General features: G+C 56.6%; 6 protein-coding genes across 6 annotated transcripts; 3 read left to right on the forward strand and 3 right to left on the reverse strand.

Moving 5' to 3' along the window:
* Positions 1 to 1,792: 1,792 nt before the first annotated feature.
* F5144DRAFT_493659 (uncharacterized protein) lies at positions 1,793 to 2,536 on the forward strand (the record flags this gene model as incomplete). Its single annotated transcript, XM_066785993.1, has 2 exons — positions 1,793 to 2,233; positions 2,309 to 2,536. The coding sequence occupies 2 exons, from the start codon at positions 1,793 to 1,795 to the stop codon at positions 2,534 to 2,536; spliced, it is 669 nt and encodes a 222-aa protein (XP_066641032.1).
* A 204-nt stretch (positions 2,537 to 2,740) lies between these two features.
* Positions 2,741 to 3,937, reverse strand: F5144DRAFT_280331 (NUDIX hydrolase domain-like protein). The gene has a single exon (XM_066783697.1). It carries the CDS (start codon positions 3,689 to 3,691, stop codon positions 2,840 to 2,842), a length of 852 nt encoding a protein of 283 aa, XP_066641033.1. The 5' UTR covers positions 3,692 to 3,937; the 3' UTR covers positions 2,741 to 2,839.
* Positions 3,938 to 3,965: 28 nt separating this feature from the next.
* On the reverse strand, positions 3,966 to 5,165 carry F5144DRAFT_514305 (uncharacterized protein). The gene is made up of 3 exons (XM_066786590.1): positions 4,601 to 5,165; positions 4,432 to 4,545; positions 3,966 to 4,367 (listed from the first exon to the last, which is right to left on the reverse strand). Exons 1-3 carry the CDS (start codon positions 4,854 to 4,856, stop codon positions 3,970 to 3,972), a joined length of 768 nt encoding a protein of 255 aa, XP_066641034.1. The 5' UTR covers positions 4,857 to 5,165; the 3' UTR covers positions 3,966 to 3,969.
* An 827-nt stretch (positions 5,166 to 5,992) lies between these two features.
* On the forward strand, positions 5,993 to 7,468 carry F5144DRAFT_630925 (phosphotransferase enzyme family-domain-containing protein; the record flags this gene model as incomplete). Its single annotated transcript, XM_066792433.1, has 2 exons — positions 5,993 to 6,524; positions 6,603 to 7,468. 2 exons carry the CDS (start codon positions 5,993 to 5,995, stop codon positions 7,307 to 7,309), a joined length of 1,239 nt encoding a protein of 412 aa, XP_066641035.1. The 3' UTR covers positions 7,310 to 7,468.
* Positions 7,469 to 8,457: 989 nt separating this feature from the next.
* On the forward strand, positions 8,458 to 9,573 carry F5144DRAFT_576479 (Tim10/DDP family zinc finger-domain-containing protein). Its single transcript, XM_066789133.1, has 3 exons — positions 8,458 to 8,665; positions 8,751 to 8,820; positions 8,954 to 9,573. The coding sequence occupies exons 1-3, from the start codon at positions 8,655 to 8,657 to the stop codon at positions 9,140 to 9,142; spliced, it is 270 nt and encodes an 89-aa protein (XP_066641036.1). The 5' UTR covers positions 8,458 to 8,654; the 3' UTR covers positions 9,143 to 9,573.
* Positions 9,574 to 9,737: 164 nt separating this feature from the next.
* F5144DRAFT_535432 (nucleoporin subcomplex protein binding to Pom34-domain-containing protein) lies at positions 9,738 to 15,597 on the reverse strand (the record flags this gene model as incomplete). The annotated part of the gene is made up of 3 exons (XM_066787037.1): positions 15,330 to 15,597; positions 11,194 to 15,253; positions 9,738 to 11,141 (listed from the first exon to the last, which is right to left on the reverse strand). The coding sequence occupies exons 1-3, from the start codon at positions 15,398 to 15,400 to the stop codon at positions 9,738 to 9,740; spliced, it is 5,535 nt and encodes a 1,844-aa protein (XP_066641037.1). The 5' UTR covers positions 15,401 to 15,597.
* Between the last annotated feature and the right edge of the window lie 85 nt (positions 15,598 to 15,682).

Genomic DNA, 15,682 nt, shown 5'->3' on the forward strand with positions numbered 1-15,682 from the left:
CAATATCAATTCGGTTCCCGTGAGTTGATATTATAACTTTCCTCCCAAGCCCGTCTTGGCTCATTAGATATAGGAATGAAATCAAAATCAGCCACCCGATTGGGACGCATCGAAGGCAGAGATCCGAGAACATACGACTTGATTCTTTCCGGCTACGTCTCGACCGGCTACTCGGGAGCCGTTGGTTGCCCAACAGGTTTGTTACCTCGGCTGGGATTAAAAGGCTGTCTTTTCTATCCATCCAGGGACAAACCCAGCCGGTTGAGTAAAAAACAAGACTAAGATACCCACTGTCAATCAACGTGTATGCTGGCATAGCTCATGAGCGTTTCACAGGCGCGGCGAGGGTTACCGTTAGCCCAAATATGTCGATCCTGCGGCCAAACTTACCTTGTTTAACAAAAATCATTAAAGATGCTTTGCCCACATAAGAGTAAGACCCCGTCCGAACATGCTACAACCCAAAAAAATGTGAAGGCGGTGGAAAGATGGTCAACCATAATTAAGATGGCAGTCCGTGTAATAATTAACCATTCTTCTACCTATAGGATGATACCCAAGAGTAGGTCATATTGACATCGCCGTGTACCATCTATTAGTAGGTATTGACTTCAGCCCAGCCCCGGGTCCTGCAACACCAACGTTTGATTGTTTAGTCCAACCATGCGTATCCCACCCACCTCTTAAGTCCCAATGAATGTGCCCGTCACTTCTCCAAACCTTTGCTTTTTGCAGTTGTTTTGTTTGAAAAGACAATACCATTTTCAAAGAAGACACAGGCATTGGGGCGGACATAAGGATAGAGACTGTTTTTCCCTGCTTGGTGAGAACCAGAGTATTATGCATGGGTATTGCACAAGTTGGGGACCGGAAACACCGGATTAAACTCGATCAGTTTCTCTACAAGTACCTTCATCGAACTTGATCATTCCCTGGCTCACCGGACTGCATAACATTGTGTTGATAAAGATAGATCTTGTCGCTGCCCGCTTATAGCTTAATACCTCGGCCAACTCGAATTCAACAACGAAACGACGCATTTTGGTGCAGATCTCACATTGAATTAGAAGGAGGTTTGTTTTTAGAGCGGCTCGAGCGGGTCTGGGGCTGTGAAGGAGTCTGAAGGACCCCTGTCTCAAAACGCAACAGGGTTGGAGTGGGAGAGTGGGTAGTCAGAAAGGGTCGAGTTAGCCCGTCTTACATTGTCAACTTCTATTTCGGGCCGCCCCCAGGGGCCGCTTGAAATGGTTACATTCTCGCGTTCCAGGACGCACCGATTCCGCGCTGTCAACACACAGATGCCGCCCTGGAGCATTGCTACCTAACCTTCTCGATCACCGAGCGGCCAAAGGTCTAGGCCTTCAGCCCCTGGAGCAGGGCAATGGCCAAAATAAGCGGCCGAATGCACCCGTCTCTACTTTTAGGACTTGGCGGCGCGATGCTCCTCCCAAGTGGGAAAGCCCAATGAATCTTGCCTAGATTTTTTACCTCGGCGATCGTCAAGCTTCGGTGGGGCCGAGATCTCCATCGCATGGAGACATCATGGAACCTGGATGGGGGAGATTGTGAGGTTGCAGACGGACAGCACAGAGAGTAAGCCACTCGCGGCATGGGGTTATAGAAAGCCGTTTGCTTCTGTTGGTGATCGCACGGCCACAAGTATAAAGACATCGAAATCGATCTCCGAAGTCTAGACTCTCTTGCTATCACCATCCCTCACCATCACCACCACCATCACTCTCAACCCACGACCAAGACTTGCGCCAGACAATCTTGTTCTCCAGACGCCATCATGCAGCTCACCAGCCTGGTTCTGACCCTGGCTGCGGCCATCTCGACGGTCGCCGCCTACCCCATCACGGGCAACGACGTCAACTGCCGCAGCGGCCCCGACACCAGCTACAAGTCGGTCAAGACGTACAAGAAGGGCGTCGACGTCAAGCTCACCTGCCAGACCTACGGCGAGAGCATCAACGGCAACGCCATCTGGGACAAGACCAGCGACGGCTGCTACGTGTCCGACTACTACGTCAAGACGGGCTCCAACAGCATGGTCACCAAGGAATGCCCGATCGCGGGCGGCGGCGGCGGCTCGCAGTACAACGGCCCCATCAACCGCACCGAGATCATCTCGCGCGGCCGGTACTGGGTCTCGCGCGGCGTGCCCTACTCGATGAGCAAGACGTACCCGGACCAGCAGGGCCGCAAGTACCGCACCGACTGCTCGGGCTTCGTGTCCATGGCCCTGCACGCCAACGCCCCCGGCTACAACACCGTCAGCCTGCCCGCCATCGCCAAGGCCATCAAGTGGGCGGACCTTAAGCCCGGTGACTTCGTCGGCACCCTGGGCGAGGGCACCGCCGGTGCCGCCGGCCACGTCACGCTCTTCCTCTCGTGGGCCGATAGCGCGCACAAGGCCTACAACACGCTCGAGTGCCGCGGCACCTACGGCTGCGTCCAGTACAAACGCAACGTCGGCTGGACCAGCGGCGGCTTCACGGCCAAGCCGTACCGGTACACCCGGGTTATCAACTAAGGGGAGGAATGGGCGCGATTCTTGTATATATCTATCGCTGTTGTGTATAGGGCGAGCTGTTGGGGGCTCATCGGTGGTGGAGAGTGCTAGGATTGCAGCGTTCATTTGAAGGGGACTTCTGTGTATACATGTAATGATTGCTTATTAGAACATGGGTGGATAAATTTGAATTATTGCTTTAAGTGCAACACTAGTTCTCAACATATTTTGAAATTGGCAAAATAAACCTTATCCTCAAGTGTTTTCACCGTCTACTAGACCACACCTTCATACCACGCCCCGCCCCTTTTCACTCCATCATCATCACTCACTCCCACCCACAACCCCCCTCCCCTTTCCCAACGCCCTCCTCTCCCTCAGCACCTCAAACCCCTTCAAAATCACCTCGTTCCTCCTATTCCCCTCCCCATCCCACCGCATCTCCACATCCCCACACCACCCCTTTTTCACATCCTCCTCCGTCGCCCACACAAAAGCACAATGCTCCTCCGGATCCAACCTCACCACCGGCAACCCCCCCTTTTCCCCATCCCCCTCCACACCCCCCTCAACCTCCACCAAAAAACAAAACAACCTCCACCACGGCCTGAGCCCCCCTTCTCCCTTTCCAGAAGTCCCCTCCACCCCATCACCACCACCACCACCACCCCCCACCCCCTCCTCCTTTCCCTCAAAGCTCGGCTCCGCAATATCCACCGCCACCACCAACCCCCCCACCCGCCTCGCCACCAGGCCCGTCTCCTCCGCCAGCTCGCGTGCCACGGCCTGCAGGATGGTCTCGTTGGGCTCACAGGTGCCGCCGGGATGCTCCCAGGTGAGGGGGTCCCAGTCGTGGGGGGCGCGTTGTAGGAGGAGGGTGCGTTCTTCTCCTTCTTCTTTTTGGTTTTGGTTTTCTTTTTCTTTTTCTGGGGAGGGTTGCTGTTGTTCTGAGGGGGGGTTGTGGGGGTTGGTTTGGGAGTTGGGGCGTTGTTGTTGGTGGTGGCCGTGCCGGTTGGCAGACGGGAAAGAGGAGGGGAGGGAGACGACGGCCGAGACGATTAATTGGTGGAGGGGGTTCGCGGCCAGCCAGTCTTGGACGGGGATGTTGAAGGCTTCGAGGGAGGGGTCGTGCTCGGGGACGGGGAGGGGGTCTTTGGGGGGTTGGGGCGGTGACATTGTGACCGTATTTGCTTTTTGTTGTGGGTTGTAAAAGGGGCTGTATTGAAGTTTGGGCTGAGATGGGCTTCCCGTGGTGATATACTTTGCTTGTCGAAGTGCTCAGGGAGGACGGTTCGGTCCTGTGGTACGTAACCCCCCGCTCGCTGTTGACTCACTGCCCGATCGCCCAGTTACCTACCGCCCGCTTATTCCCGGCCCAAGGACGAGACGCATATCATCTCCCAGGAGTGATCTCAAATACCATTTCTAAATATTTCCTAGAATAAATATACACATCAGAGGATGGACGTCTCCGGAAGCAAAGCAGTCCGCCATTTCATGGCCGAGTTCGCGTTGGCCCAGTCCAGCAGGGCGTCGTAATCGACGCACTCGTGCTCCGAGCCCTCGCCCGGCCCGGCGTCCGTCTTGCCCTCCAGGGTGGTGTCGGCCGAGCACATGATGCCCTGGCGGATGTAGTTGAAGCAGTGGCTCGTGTGGTGGGCCACCTCTTCGGTCAGGTTGGCGCCGGCGAACCCCTGCTGGTAGTGCTCGGCGAGGTAGGAGAGACAGTGCAGCTGGTGGAACACGGTCATCATGTACCCCGGTCCGTCGTGGTGCCGGTCCAGCGCGACCGTGTACGGCTCCGGGAGGTCGTAGCGGCTGGCGTCGTCGACAACCACATAGCCTCGGCTTTCTATCTTGCTCATTAGCTGCTGTCTTCCATAGGCAAGGCAGTGTCCACAATGGGCGCTACGTACCCGAGCTCAACCCGATCCAGTTGTGGAGCGTGTGGAGGGTGAGCGTCTCGTTGAACCACATATCACCGCGAAGGTATTTGGGGTTGTCTTGGAAGGTGTAGATCTTTCGTGGCACTAGACGGCGGTGATTAGCAGCTGCCACGGAGACGCCTAATAGTGGCCGACCTACAGCTCGGTACTGGTGTCCGCCGTAGAGTCTCGCGTGAGACGACCAGGGGTTTGGCGACCAGCAGATAAACTATTGTGCCCGCCATGGCGATTTCCAAGAATAACCTCAAGTACCATACCACGCCGCGCTTCCGAGGGTTGTTGGCGTCGCATTTCAGGCATACCGTCGAGAAGCCGGTCGCGACATCTTCGTTCAGTTCGGATTTGGGCAGAAACGTCTGCTCCTCCTCGTCCGACTCCCGCTTTCTTGAGTCCATCCTTGTGCAGTGGGAGAGGAAAACCCCCCTCAACTCCTTCCTTCGCCCCGGCCGTGCGGTTGAGCGACCAGATGAACCCTCCGGCCGTATGCTGCAGTGCGGTTCCCAGGGTGTAATGGACCCAAACGAGCCTCCCCTCAGTTAAAAATGGGGTGGCCGCCGATGTTGGCTGTCAGTCGCTGGTCTGCTGGGCTAAGCTGGTATTCGAGTGGTTGCTAAGCCGAAAAGCCTCCGGCGAAGATAGGGGAGGTTGATGGCTTTCAAGCTTCTCGAAACGCCACCAGACCGTATTTAGCCGGTTACACTCCCATTCAAGATCTGGGGGAGGTTACATCGCTTCGGCAAGGCACTGCCGCCCGCGAATCGGGCTAGTGTGCCTCGGATGCATTGTTTCGGCGGGAGCAGGCTAATTAGGGGCTCAACGGGTTCAACGGAGATCGGAACCAGGCGGGCCATGATGACTTTTTTGAGACATGTTTGTTAGTCGCACCAATCTCATTGTGTTCTGCTCTCAGGGGCTAGGGTCAATCTATTAGGGGCACCATTTTAGGTAATATCGATAGCTATACTCGGCCTTGACGCTCTACCTAGGTACCTAGCTTAACTACCAGCTACCCGGTTCTCCGTGACTACATAGAAATATTGAACGTAAGGTGCCAGGCTCTTGATAACACTATGCGTCTAGCCACCGGGTTTTGCGCTACTACTAGGGCTATCATTCTAAACTGCTCAACGACGGCAGAGAAGATGACTGACCTGCCGAATCGAAAGACTAGAGCGGATTCCCCGAGACCTCCGAGTTCCACTGCCAGTGAACTAAGCAGGAAGCTGTCAGGCTCGCCTTCCGCCCCTAGATGAGCCATAGTTGAGGTAGGCTGCGTCGGTAGAGAGGCACCTGCTGGCTAAAAAAAGCCGGGCTCTCAAATTAAGAGCAATCGCGACAGTCACTTCTATTCAGCGAATAGGCAGGCAGCCTTTTAAACGACCATATCGATGGCACTCGTCCTCGAGCTAGCCGATGGCGCCGAATTGAGCCACCCAAACCACAACGGTACTAAGTTACCAACTTACCTTTGATTTTGTTTTTCTTTGGTTATACTCTAGAGTGCAGTACATTATCGGGACATGTCGCCAAAATGCCACATCGCCAACGCAACGGACTCGGGTGGGCGTACATGGGCGGCTCTTTTGAGCTGAAACCCCAATGGGAACGGCAACCCCAACTCGATAACATTACTCAAGTCTGTCGAAGAGCGCTGGATCTCTCCACCGAGGATCGCTGCCTCGTCACTTTCCATGGCGACGGCGCCTTCAACAAAGACTATCTGGGCGAGGGCCCGCGTGGCAAGTTTTTGCTCCGCGTGTTGCTGTCTGTTGACCCCAAACACAAAACACGGGCTGAAGTCACGACCTTGGGCTGGATCCGCCGCATGACCCATGTTCCCGTCCCCAAGGTCATCGCGTTCGACGACAGCCAGGACAATGAGATTGGATATGAGTGGATCCTCATGGAGCTGATGCCTGGTGTCCTGGCTTCCAAGCGATGGTACGAGATGCCCATGGACCAAAAGAAATGGGTTGTCGAGCAGGTCGCCGAGTTTCAGAGCCAGCTTTTCCGTCACAGCCTAGAGGACGCTAAATTTCAATCCATCGGCACACTTTCTCCCAGTAACTCGGAGTCCAAACACAGCCCTTCCATTGACCCGAAGCCTGGCCGAATCGTAGTTCCCTTGTTCTTTTAGGCAGAGCATTTCGACTACGACATGCCCCGTGGCCCTTTCCGAACCAGTCATGATTGGCTGAGCGCGTCCCTGGGGATCATCTTCCAAGAAGAAGAGGACGAAGAAGACCAAGAAGATCAAGAAGACGAGAACGACGAGAAAGACAAGGAAGATGGAAACCTGGAGGACACCAAATATCGCCTGCAAGTCGCCAACAAGTTAACGAAGCTGCTCCCCAAGATTTTCCCCCTTTTCCAGAATCCGGCTGAACCAACTGTGCTTTGGCACGACCACCTTTCCCTGTCAAACATCCTCGTTGACGACGACGGCAAAATCATGGCGCTGATTGGTTGGGAGTGTGTCTCGTGCAAACCCCTTTGGGTGGCTACTGGGATGCCCGAGTTTCTTGTGCTCGGGCGTGCGCGGGAAAAGGAACCAAATAAGGATTATCCGGGCGGAGACGACGCAAAGAGGACGAGATTATATTGGATTAGATTGTTTGAGTTCCAACAAACGCAGCTGCGCAAAGTCTATGCTGGCAAGATGAAGCAACTTTGGCCGCAGTGGGAGACAGAGGTTGCGTCCGCGGCCTTGAAGTTGGATTTCTTGGGCGCTTTGGGCTGCTGTCTCCGCGGCTGGTCTCTGGACAAGATAGAACAATGGATTGATGCTGTGGAGGGCGGCGCATTTCCTCGCTTGATGGACTTTTTGGAGGGAAATGTCGAGGGCTGATGGGGTCTTGGCGATGATAGGTGCCTATGGATGTACGAAGTATGTACAAGTACGAATATTCGTAACTACCATAGCGCGCCAGGGGGGGGTTTTAAAATAATCACCGGGAAGATTTTCCAGTGCCAAAATGGATTTGACTTTTCGAAATGGATTTCACACTGGAAAATGAATACTGTGATCGTCGTGCAAGCAAAATAGTCGTAGTGTAACGGTCCCAGGAGTATATTGCAACTAACTGGTGACGACTCTACGAGTACACTAAGCTTGAAGAAGAAAAGGAAAGATGAGAGAGTCTGGCAGCTCGTGGGGCTGCTTTATGATCGCGAGCGCATGGCCCGAGCGCATTGCTAGGATGTTCGGTGCGCTGTGGGGCAACTGGGAATAGCTTCATCCAGGGGTTCGGTGGACCGTGCTTGTACGTGAGCTGGCCGAGGGTTACCGAGGCCCACCTCGGGCACAGTGTGACGAACCTGTCCAGGATCCTATCCTGTTAGGGTTCAGCTTCGTTGAAGGTAATCTCTCGAGGATGCTTAGGTTCGGTGCAGCCAAAGGGTGCACAACAATAGACTTGTCTCAACAGTAGGCTTGCGAGCTTGTAGCGAACTGTAGTTGTGATTGCTAACTGGAGAACTCCCAGAGCTCTCCAGAACGAGTGACTATATACTATCTAGGCCCCTAGGTACCTTCGTACCTCTTCCCTTGGGAACGTGAGGAACGGTGGCCGTTCCTCTCGTTCCTTATAGAGGAACCTTGGGAACGGTAGCCGTTCCCCCCGTTCCTCTGCTGATTGGTCTAGGACCCATTTTTTAATGATTGGCTGGGGACGCTTCCCGCGCGCCCTCCATCGGGACCCTGCATGCGGCCATAACCGTGACATATGATCATTTTGGGTTCAATTCCATTCTTTAGTTGTATGATTATTTTGGATGCGAATCCATTTTTGAGCTCTATGGCCATTTTGGATTCGAAACCAATTTGAAATCAGGTCTGTCAGGCGGTGGTCATACCCCAAAAATGTCATAGGGCAGCAGCACGGTCACTGTGATCATTTACAACCCCCCCCTGGCGCGCTATGGTATAGGTACCAGGTAAGGCAGTTAAGAAATCCAGCGTGTGCCAAGCGAGCCAAGTTGGTTGTTGCTCCGTCAAGTTTTGTGTAGCGCACGGACCATCCACTCTTGACCAAGCCAAGCCAAAGGAATTTTGTTATCGCGATAACTAGCTGTGAGCGACTGGGACTTGGAACCATCATCGTCAAAGCCGAACAGCCATCACGAATTCCTCTGCCGAAACCACACATCGCCCACCTAACAACCCGCTTACACCCTTCTACATAGCCAACATCATGGACACAGGGTAGGCACCGCGGCATCGCTCATCCCAAACCTCACGACCTCACGACAGTCATTGCCAATGCTAACATGTCATGTCAAACGCCCAGCCTCTCAGCATCCGAGCAGCGCGAGCTGGAGCAGCGCCTACAGAAGCGCCAAGTCAAGGAGTTTATGAACGTACGTCCTCCCTCCCTTTTCCTCCCTTCCATCCCCTTCCCTCCCCCTCCCCTCACCTCCCCCCTCCCTACAGACCCCAACTCCAACCCCAACCCCAAACCTGAACTCAACTAACCTGTCAACACACAAACAGGTCTTTGGCAGCCTAGTCGACAACTGCTTCAGCGCCTGCGTCGACGACTTCACCTCCAAGGCCCTCTCGGGCCGTGAGTCCGGCTGCATCAGCCGCTGCGTCACCAAGTCCATGACCACCCAGACCCGCCTGGGCGAGCGCTTCGCCGAGCTCAATGCGGCTATGACGGCTGATATGCAAAAGCGGTAGATTCTTCTGGGCTTCTAGGCGGGTAGGGAGATGGGTAGGGATGGGATGGGTTGGGATGGGGGAGAAAGGGGGGACACGTTCTCTCTCTGTCTACTCACTCTCAACTCACCCATTCAACGACTATGCTCGATGTGCATAGGTATCCTTAGCATAGATATGAGGGCTTGGGCTGTACATTATCGTCGGGACGCATGACAGGGGCAAGTCGAGCGGGACGGGGCTGGAAGGGATAGGTATGGATAGACCGGGTTTCGGCGGGAGCTATCTGTGTAACACTACGGGGTTTGTGGGAATTGTCGACCATAGCTCTGGCATGACTTTTTTGTTAGTAGGTTCGCACAACGACCGACAGGCATGATAAACACACGCAACACACACACACATATCTAATCAAGACTCAACTCACACCTCGCCAGGCAGGTGACACAGACACCCAGGACTGTCAAGCCATAAACTCATTTTACTCGCCAATAACCAGACAAGAAAGAAACCGACTACTACCACTACTGCTCCCAACTTCCACACTATCCCCTCCTACTCTCACCACCACCCCATCAAATCACCCACCCCCACACAACACATATCCATCCCTCCCTCATTCATACTCCCCCTCCTCCCCCAAAACATCCCTCACCCCCTCCAACAACCCCACCGCCTTCTCCTCCAACCGATTCTCACACCCATTCCCATTCCCACCCACCCCAGCAACCCCCTCCCCCCCCGCCGCCACCACCACCGCCTCCGCCCTCCACTCCGCCTCGCGCGGCCCCAACGGCAACAGCCTCTCCCGCAACACCTTCCGACTCGCCAACCAAAACTCCACATTCTCCAACACCGCCCCCGCATCCCACACCACCTCGGGAATATCCCTCGAATTCGCGGCCCGCAACGCCCCCAGCACCCTCGTCAGCAGCGCGAGCGAGTGCACCTCCGACACGGCCACCAGCGTCACCACGAAGCGGTCACGCCCCTCCCCGCCAGTGCTCCCACCGCCAACGGGAACGGTGCGGCTCAGGCCGGGGGCCTCGATGCGGGCGACGGAGCCGCGCAGCAGGTTGGGGAACTGGTTGAGGACGTAGGCGACCTCGGGGGCGATGGTGGCGCCGAGGGCGGCGAGGATGTTGAGCAGCAGGGGCAGGACGCCCTTGGCCCAGACGGCGTAGCAGCGCGCCGCGCCGGCGTTGTCGGCGAGGGGGGACACGTTGGCGCGCCGCATGAAGCCGGCCAGTTTGGCGGAGGTGAGGTGGCCCAGCAGGCCGTCGCAGGCGAGTTGCTCGGCGAGGGCGGGTAAGGCGGACAGTTCGAGGAGGAGGAGGAGGGCGAGCTCGCCGTAGATGGGGTCGCCTTTGTCGGCGAGGCGGTCGGACCAGGAGAAGAGCGAGGTGGCGACTTGGAGGATGTCGTGCGAGGACATGATGTTGAGGACTTGGAGTTGGCATTGTTCGATGCCGGGGACGCTGAGGCAGGCTTGGAGGATGGCGGTGATGAGTGCGAGGTCCTCGGGGGTGGTGGCGGCGTCGGGTTCGTGGACGAGCGCGGCGAGGTTGCGGAAGGAGCGCGCGACGACGCGGTCGAGCGTGGTGAGGACCAGCTGGGTGACGGCAACGGGACTTTCGGGAGCGGGTTTTTGAGGGGCGGCGTTGTTGGAGTGCTTGGCCCCGCGGAGGACGACGAACAGGATCTTGAGGAGGGTGCGGAAGTAGGATATCTGGTCTTTGCTCCACGGGTTCTCGACGCCGTTGACCGTGGCGGAGACGAGTGAGAGGAGCTGGCTGATGTCCTTGGGGAGGAGCGAGTAGTCCGCGAGTCGCTGCAGCAGCGTCAAGGCAAGGTTGGCCCGCGAGTGGGCGAGCACGACGAAGATGTTCTCTGGCGGCTGCGGCCGTTGATTCGCCTCGAAGCACTGCTCAGCAACCTGCAACATCTGCCTGGTCCCGTACTTGGGCAGCAGACAGGTGCTGAGCTCCAGGAGCAGATACTCCCAAGCATGGAACAGTGACTATGTCAATTATTAGCAAATACCCCAGATTGTAAACTCTAGATTAACTCACAACTTCGGCCTCCACCAAAGAAAGGTTGAGGTTCGCCGCCTCCATCTCTCGCCGGAAGCCGTTGTGGCGTGACCCAGCCCAGCCAGCATCATGGCCAAGCATGGATTCCGCAACGTCCAGCGCGTAAAAGTACTGCGATCCAAGATCCCGCGGCACTAGCAGAGTCCTCTTGAAGTCGTCGATAGAGCACCCGGTATACCGCTGGGCGAAGTTCCTCGCAAAGTTGGCATGGAGAGACGAGTTGTAGTCCGACACTGCGACACCGTCCCGGAGAAAGTAGTCCAAGTCATTCACGACCTCGGCAGCAAAGTCCTGCTCTTTGCGCATCTGGCGCAGGTGGTACAGCTGCATGGCGAACGTCTCGGCAATGTAAGCCGCTATCCTCGCTTGGTAGCACGCCTCGGCCGGGTCGGCTTTGGCCACCGCCGCGGGGGCCTTGAGGTCGCGGACATAGGCCCGAAGCTCCTGCAGAAACGCCTTATCCCTCTGCATGGCGAAGATGGTCCATGGCCAGTAGTTTTGGGCCGACGTGAAGAAGTCAAGTATGGCGAGGGTTTCTTGGCTCGAGGTGTTTCTGATGGAGCGCAGCTTCTCTAGCGCTGTCGACAGCACGGAACCCGCGGTCAGCTGTGCGATCTTGGCTTCGCCCTTGAGAGCCTCCCGCGGCGTCTTGCCCGTGAGCAAGCAGTTGGCCATCCATTGCTGCCTGTTCCGGAGAATGGTTGAGAAGAATTTCCAAGTGCTCGCCACTTCCGGCGTTCTGTCGAACGGCATGTCTAGCTGCCCGACAATTTGGATGAAGGAACGGGACACTTGCGGGCCCAAGTACCCGAGGAGAGACGGGGGCTCGCCGCTGCTCTTCCCCGCGCTCTCCACCAGCGCGCTTAGGAGGGAAATGGCTGGCATCCGGAAGGAGTGCCTGATAGCTGGGAGCCGCGCAATAACGCACGCGGACTTGAAAAGCTGTGTCTGGACGTTGACTGATGTTTGGTTCAGATAGTCGGCAACCCGCAACAGAGTGGTAGCGAACGCCAGCACCGTTGTCAGTCTCTCCGACACAATCTGAGCGCGCCGCTGGTAAAGCGTCGTGTCGGGGATCTGGAAGGCAGCTAACAGAGTTGCGAGAAGGGGCTGGAAGCGTAGCGAGCTCGACGAAGTAGAAAGGAAGCTCTCCACAATGTACCCGGCTGCAGGTGCGAGAGATCCTGTCAAGCTCTTCTGAGCATCCCTCGGCCCAATGCTGTGTGCATAGGTCACCAATTTCTGCATGATGCCTACCACGTCCCGGACCAAAACGCTACGGTCGACCTCGGAAGGGAACCTCCACGTGGCCGAGTTCTCGAAGACGTCGATGCTTGTTTGGGCAATAGAGAGGGACACCCGAGACACAATCTTGTCCGAAGCCCCAATCCAGGGATTCTCTTCCCCTTTGGCGCGGCTGTTGCCGATAGTCCCCGACCTCCTCTGCGCGGCGCTTGCCATGGCGCTTTCCACGAGGCTGGAAAACAGCCTCACGGCGGATAAGAGCAGGTCGTACCTCTCGGCGAGCATGTCGAGATTCGCTGTGATCCTCGACAAGCGCCCTGACCGGGTGTCGCTGTTGATGAGCGCGCAGCGTGCCATGTAGGCCCAAACGCGGCCCGGGCACACCGGGAGTGCAGCATACAAGAACTGAAGGCAAGATGACAAGGCGGCAATCTTGGGGCCATCCAGATCCGCGAGCTCTTCCTCGACCAGACTGTCGAGTGTGTCGCAGATGATGCTCAAGATGTCCTTGCCTTGCGGAAGCAAGCGGCTTGCCTCGGCCAAGATCCTTAGACCTCGGTCGGCGTCCGTTTTGGAGGATTTGAGAGCCTCGGTGCGCAGCACCGTCGCCAACAGTGATATTCCCTCGATAAGTTCATCCACCGTCAGGTACCCCAGCCCGGTGTCGTAGGCTCCTGCTGTGAGGTTCACCTCGAGACGCTTCCCAAAGAGAGCTAGCGTAGAGTGTTCAAATTCCAGCTTTGCAACCCTCCCAACGTCCGTGACGAAGCGACCGTATGTCCCGCGCGGCATTGTCGACTTCTCTTCAGGTGAGATTCGCCTGTTAGATTTTGACGTCGCGTCAAAGAGGTCGATGTCCCTGGTCAGGCGGAACGAGTTTGTGTTTTCCTCTTCAAAAACCAGCTCATACGACCTGTCCCACCGAGGGTCCCAGTCGACAGTGAGGCTTGGGGTCTTGACGAGCAAAGTGGTGATGATTTCGGAATTCTCCTTGTCCGTCACCAAGGCCGCCGACAGGATGCGGCAGATAGAGGAAAACGGGAGGAATTCGTAAGGGAAGCGGCTCTGAGATTGGGAGCTATATTGCGTCCTGAGTGTGTCGTCATCCAGCATGCGAGTGTAGAGTTCAAGGGAGGCCTTCTCGTTGGAAGGTATTTCCGGTGAGATATCCCAATATTGGCTACCTCCCGACAGAATGGAGAGGAGGCACTCGACGGGTTCCGACTGATAGCCAACGTAATGGACGCTTCGCTTGAGGAGGTCCTGGAAGACCAAGCGGGCGCGAGCGCCTAATACCGGCCGAAATGCGGCGTTCTGGCCGGACCCCAAGCATACCGCCATTTCCCCCAGGAGCCCGTAGAGTTGCCCCTGTGCGGTAGCCATCCTAGCCATATTTTCTGCCGGCTCGATGTTGCGCTCGAGCTGCTGGGAGGCAAGGAAGACATCATACGAGGACGCCTCGATAGAGACAATGCTTCCCGCCGAGTTCCTCCGCTGACGCCCAGAGGTGCTAGATGGCTCATACTCCAGTTCGAAACCGGCTTGTGCCCGCTGATTTTGTAGTAGATCGCGCCGCTCGGCTCGCTCCTGATATCCGATATGCATCTGGTGCAGAATGAGCGACCATGCAAACACAAGCGGCATTGTTGTAGCCAGCCCAACACTGGCAGCGGCCGAGACTGTGGTGTGTATCTTGGTGAGCGCGTCAGACGAAGCCAGGTAAGGCTCCTCGTCTTCCAACAGATCAACGTCCTGGTCTAGGTATAAAAGCGTCCGGTCGATGTTGAGCACCCTTAATGAAATGGCACTGATAAGGCTGTGCAGCGGCATGGCCAGCTCAGCAAGGAGTTCATGGCCCCCGGTGACGGGCGCGAAGAACTCGCACGCGTCCATGAGCGCAAACCACTGGGTCACAATCTCTGGCGTGGCGAAATGCGAGGCTTTGAGATCCAAAATCTGGAAGGTCAACGCCATAGCATGGATGGCCTCGGTGAGTGCCGTCCTGACCCAGTCGACCTGCAACTGCTCCGTCAGAATTTGAAGGTCGAGGGAGTCCGGTGGCGCATGGATTCGGACGAAGCAGTCGTCGAGCGTGCGGATGTATGTGGGCGCGAGAGCGTCAAGTCGGGCCATGTCAGGCTTCGTCGCTTCGCCGTCAAAGCCAAATGCCTCTAGCAACACGCCATCCCGCAAGGCCTTCAGTTCCGAGCCGGCGTCTGGCGAGCACGAGTGCAGAAGAAAGGCGAGGAGCGCATCGACGGCCCCGAAGAAGGACCGCCGCTCGGAGAGGTAGGTAGCCAGTAGGCGCTGGCGACGGGTTGTCTCGCTTTCGAAGTCGGTCCAGGTCGATTCGGCATCGGCGACCGTTGTCGCGTTGAGTGCCGCCAGGATGGCCGAGGCCTGCGCGTCCCCCACCCCGGCGGCTTCTTGAATGTTGGCGACATCTTGTGTGGACAGCGGCCCGGTGAGATGGCTGTGAGCGCGCGACTGGTATTCTATAAGCACAATGCGGAGGGCGGCCACCTCGTTGGTCTTGACGTTCTTGCTCAGCCATTGTGCGTCGCCCTTGATGGTATCCAGGTCGTAGGGGTCGTTTGGCGAGGGCACAACATTAATGGGCCCCGTCTTGGTTTCAAAGTCGAGCTTGGTCTGGTTCGTGGGGGGCGCGAAGGTCTTGGTTGGCTCCCTAAGGAACTGGTGAACGTAGCCATCTCGGAGGAAGGCCGACACGGCGGCGCTGGTGAGTCGGTCGCACGACAGATCTTCGAGGGCAGCGGCTACAAGTCTCCAGGAGCTATGAAAAAATAAACAACGTTAGAATACATAATACATATGTGGGGGAGGGGATGCTGGAAGACGGCGCAACAAACAGGATTATTTTCTTGCCGCTTAGACACTCCTCAAGCGGCGGAAAATAGGTTCTATCTGTCAAGGTAGCCATTGGGAATGGTCTCCATCCGGGCCAGGGTCGGCCGGTGTTGAAATATTAAATGCGACAACCTAGGCCGCGTCTAGGTGGTGGGAAGCGAGTGGTGGTGGCAGAGCTCCGGAGCTGCAAGTGGGAATCTAGAATTGCGATTCTAACCTGGCATGGGCCCTTTGCTGTGAGGGACGCGCTCTGCCGACGCGGGTCCGTCCCAACCTGGAAGCTCTCTGCCAGGCGGTTGCCCAGGCGGTCGAACTAGCCTACTGTTTTTCAGCTCCAGGATCCACTCGTTTTTTG

The sequence above is a fragment of the Chaetomium tenue genome (assembly GCF_020726465.1).
Source record: "Chaetomium tenue strain MPI-SDFR-AT-0079 chromosome Unknown F5144scaffold_5, whole genome shotgun sequence".
NCBI classification, from domain to species: Eukaryota; Fungi; Ascomycota; class Sordariomycetes; order Sordariales; family Chaetomiaceae; genus Chaetomium; species Chaetomium tenue.

Bases quoted from the DNA above. Each gene is read 5' to 3' on its own strand.
- F5144DRAFT_280331 (XM_066783697.1), bottom strand. From the start codon at position 3,691: ATGTCACCGCCCCAACCCCCCAAAGACCCCCTCCCCGTCCCCGAGCAC.
- F5144DRAFT_514305 (XM_066786590.1), bottom strand. From the start codon at position 4,856: ATGGACTCAAGAAAGCGGGAGTCGGACGAGGAGGAGCAGACGTTTCTG. The intron at 4,546-4,600 runs GTAGGTCGGCCA...ACCGCCGTCTAG, and splicing joins GCGGACACCAGTACCGAGCT to TGCCACGAAAGATCTACACC. The intron at 4,368-4,431 runs GTACGTAGCGCC...TGAGCAAGATAG, and splicing joins CTGGATCGGGTTGAGCTCGG to AAAGCCGAGGCTATGTGGTT.
- F5144DRAFT_576479 (XM_066789133.1), top strand. The intron at 8,821-8,953 runs GTACGTCCTCCC...ACACACAAACAG, and splicing joins AAGTCAAGGAGTTTATGAAC to GTCTTTGGCAGCCTAGTCGA.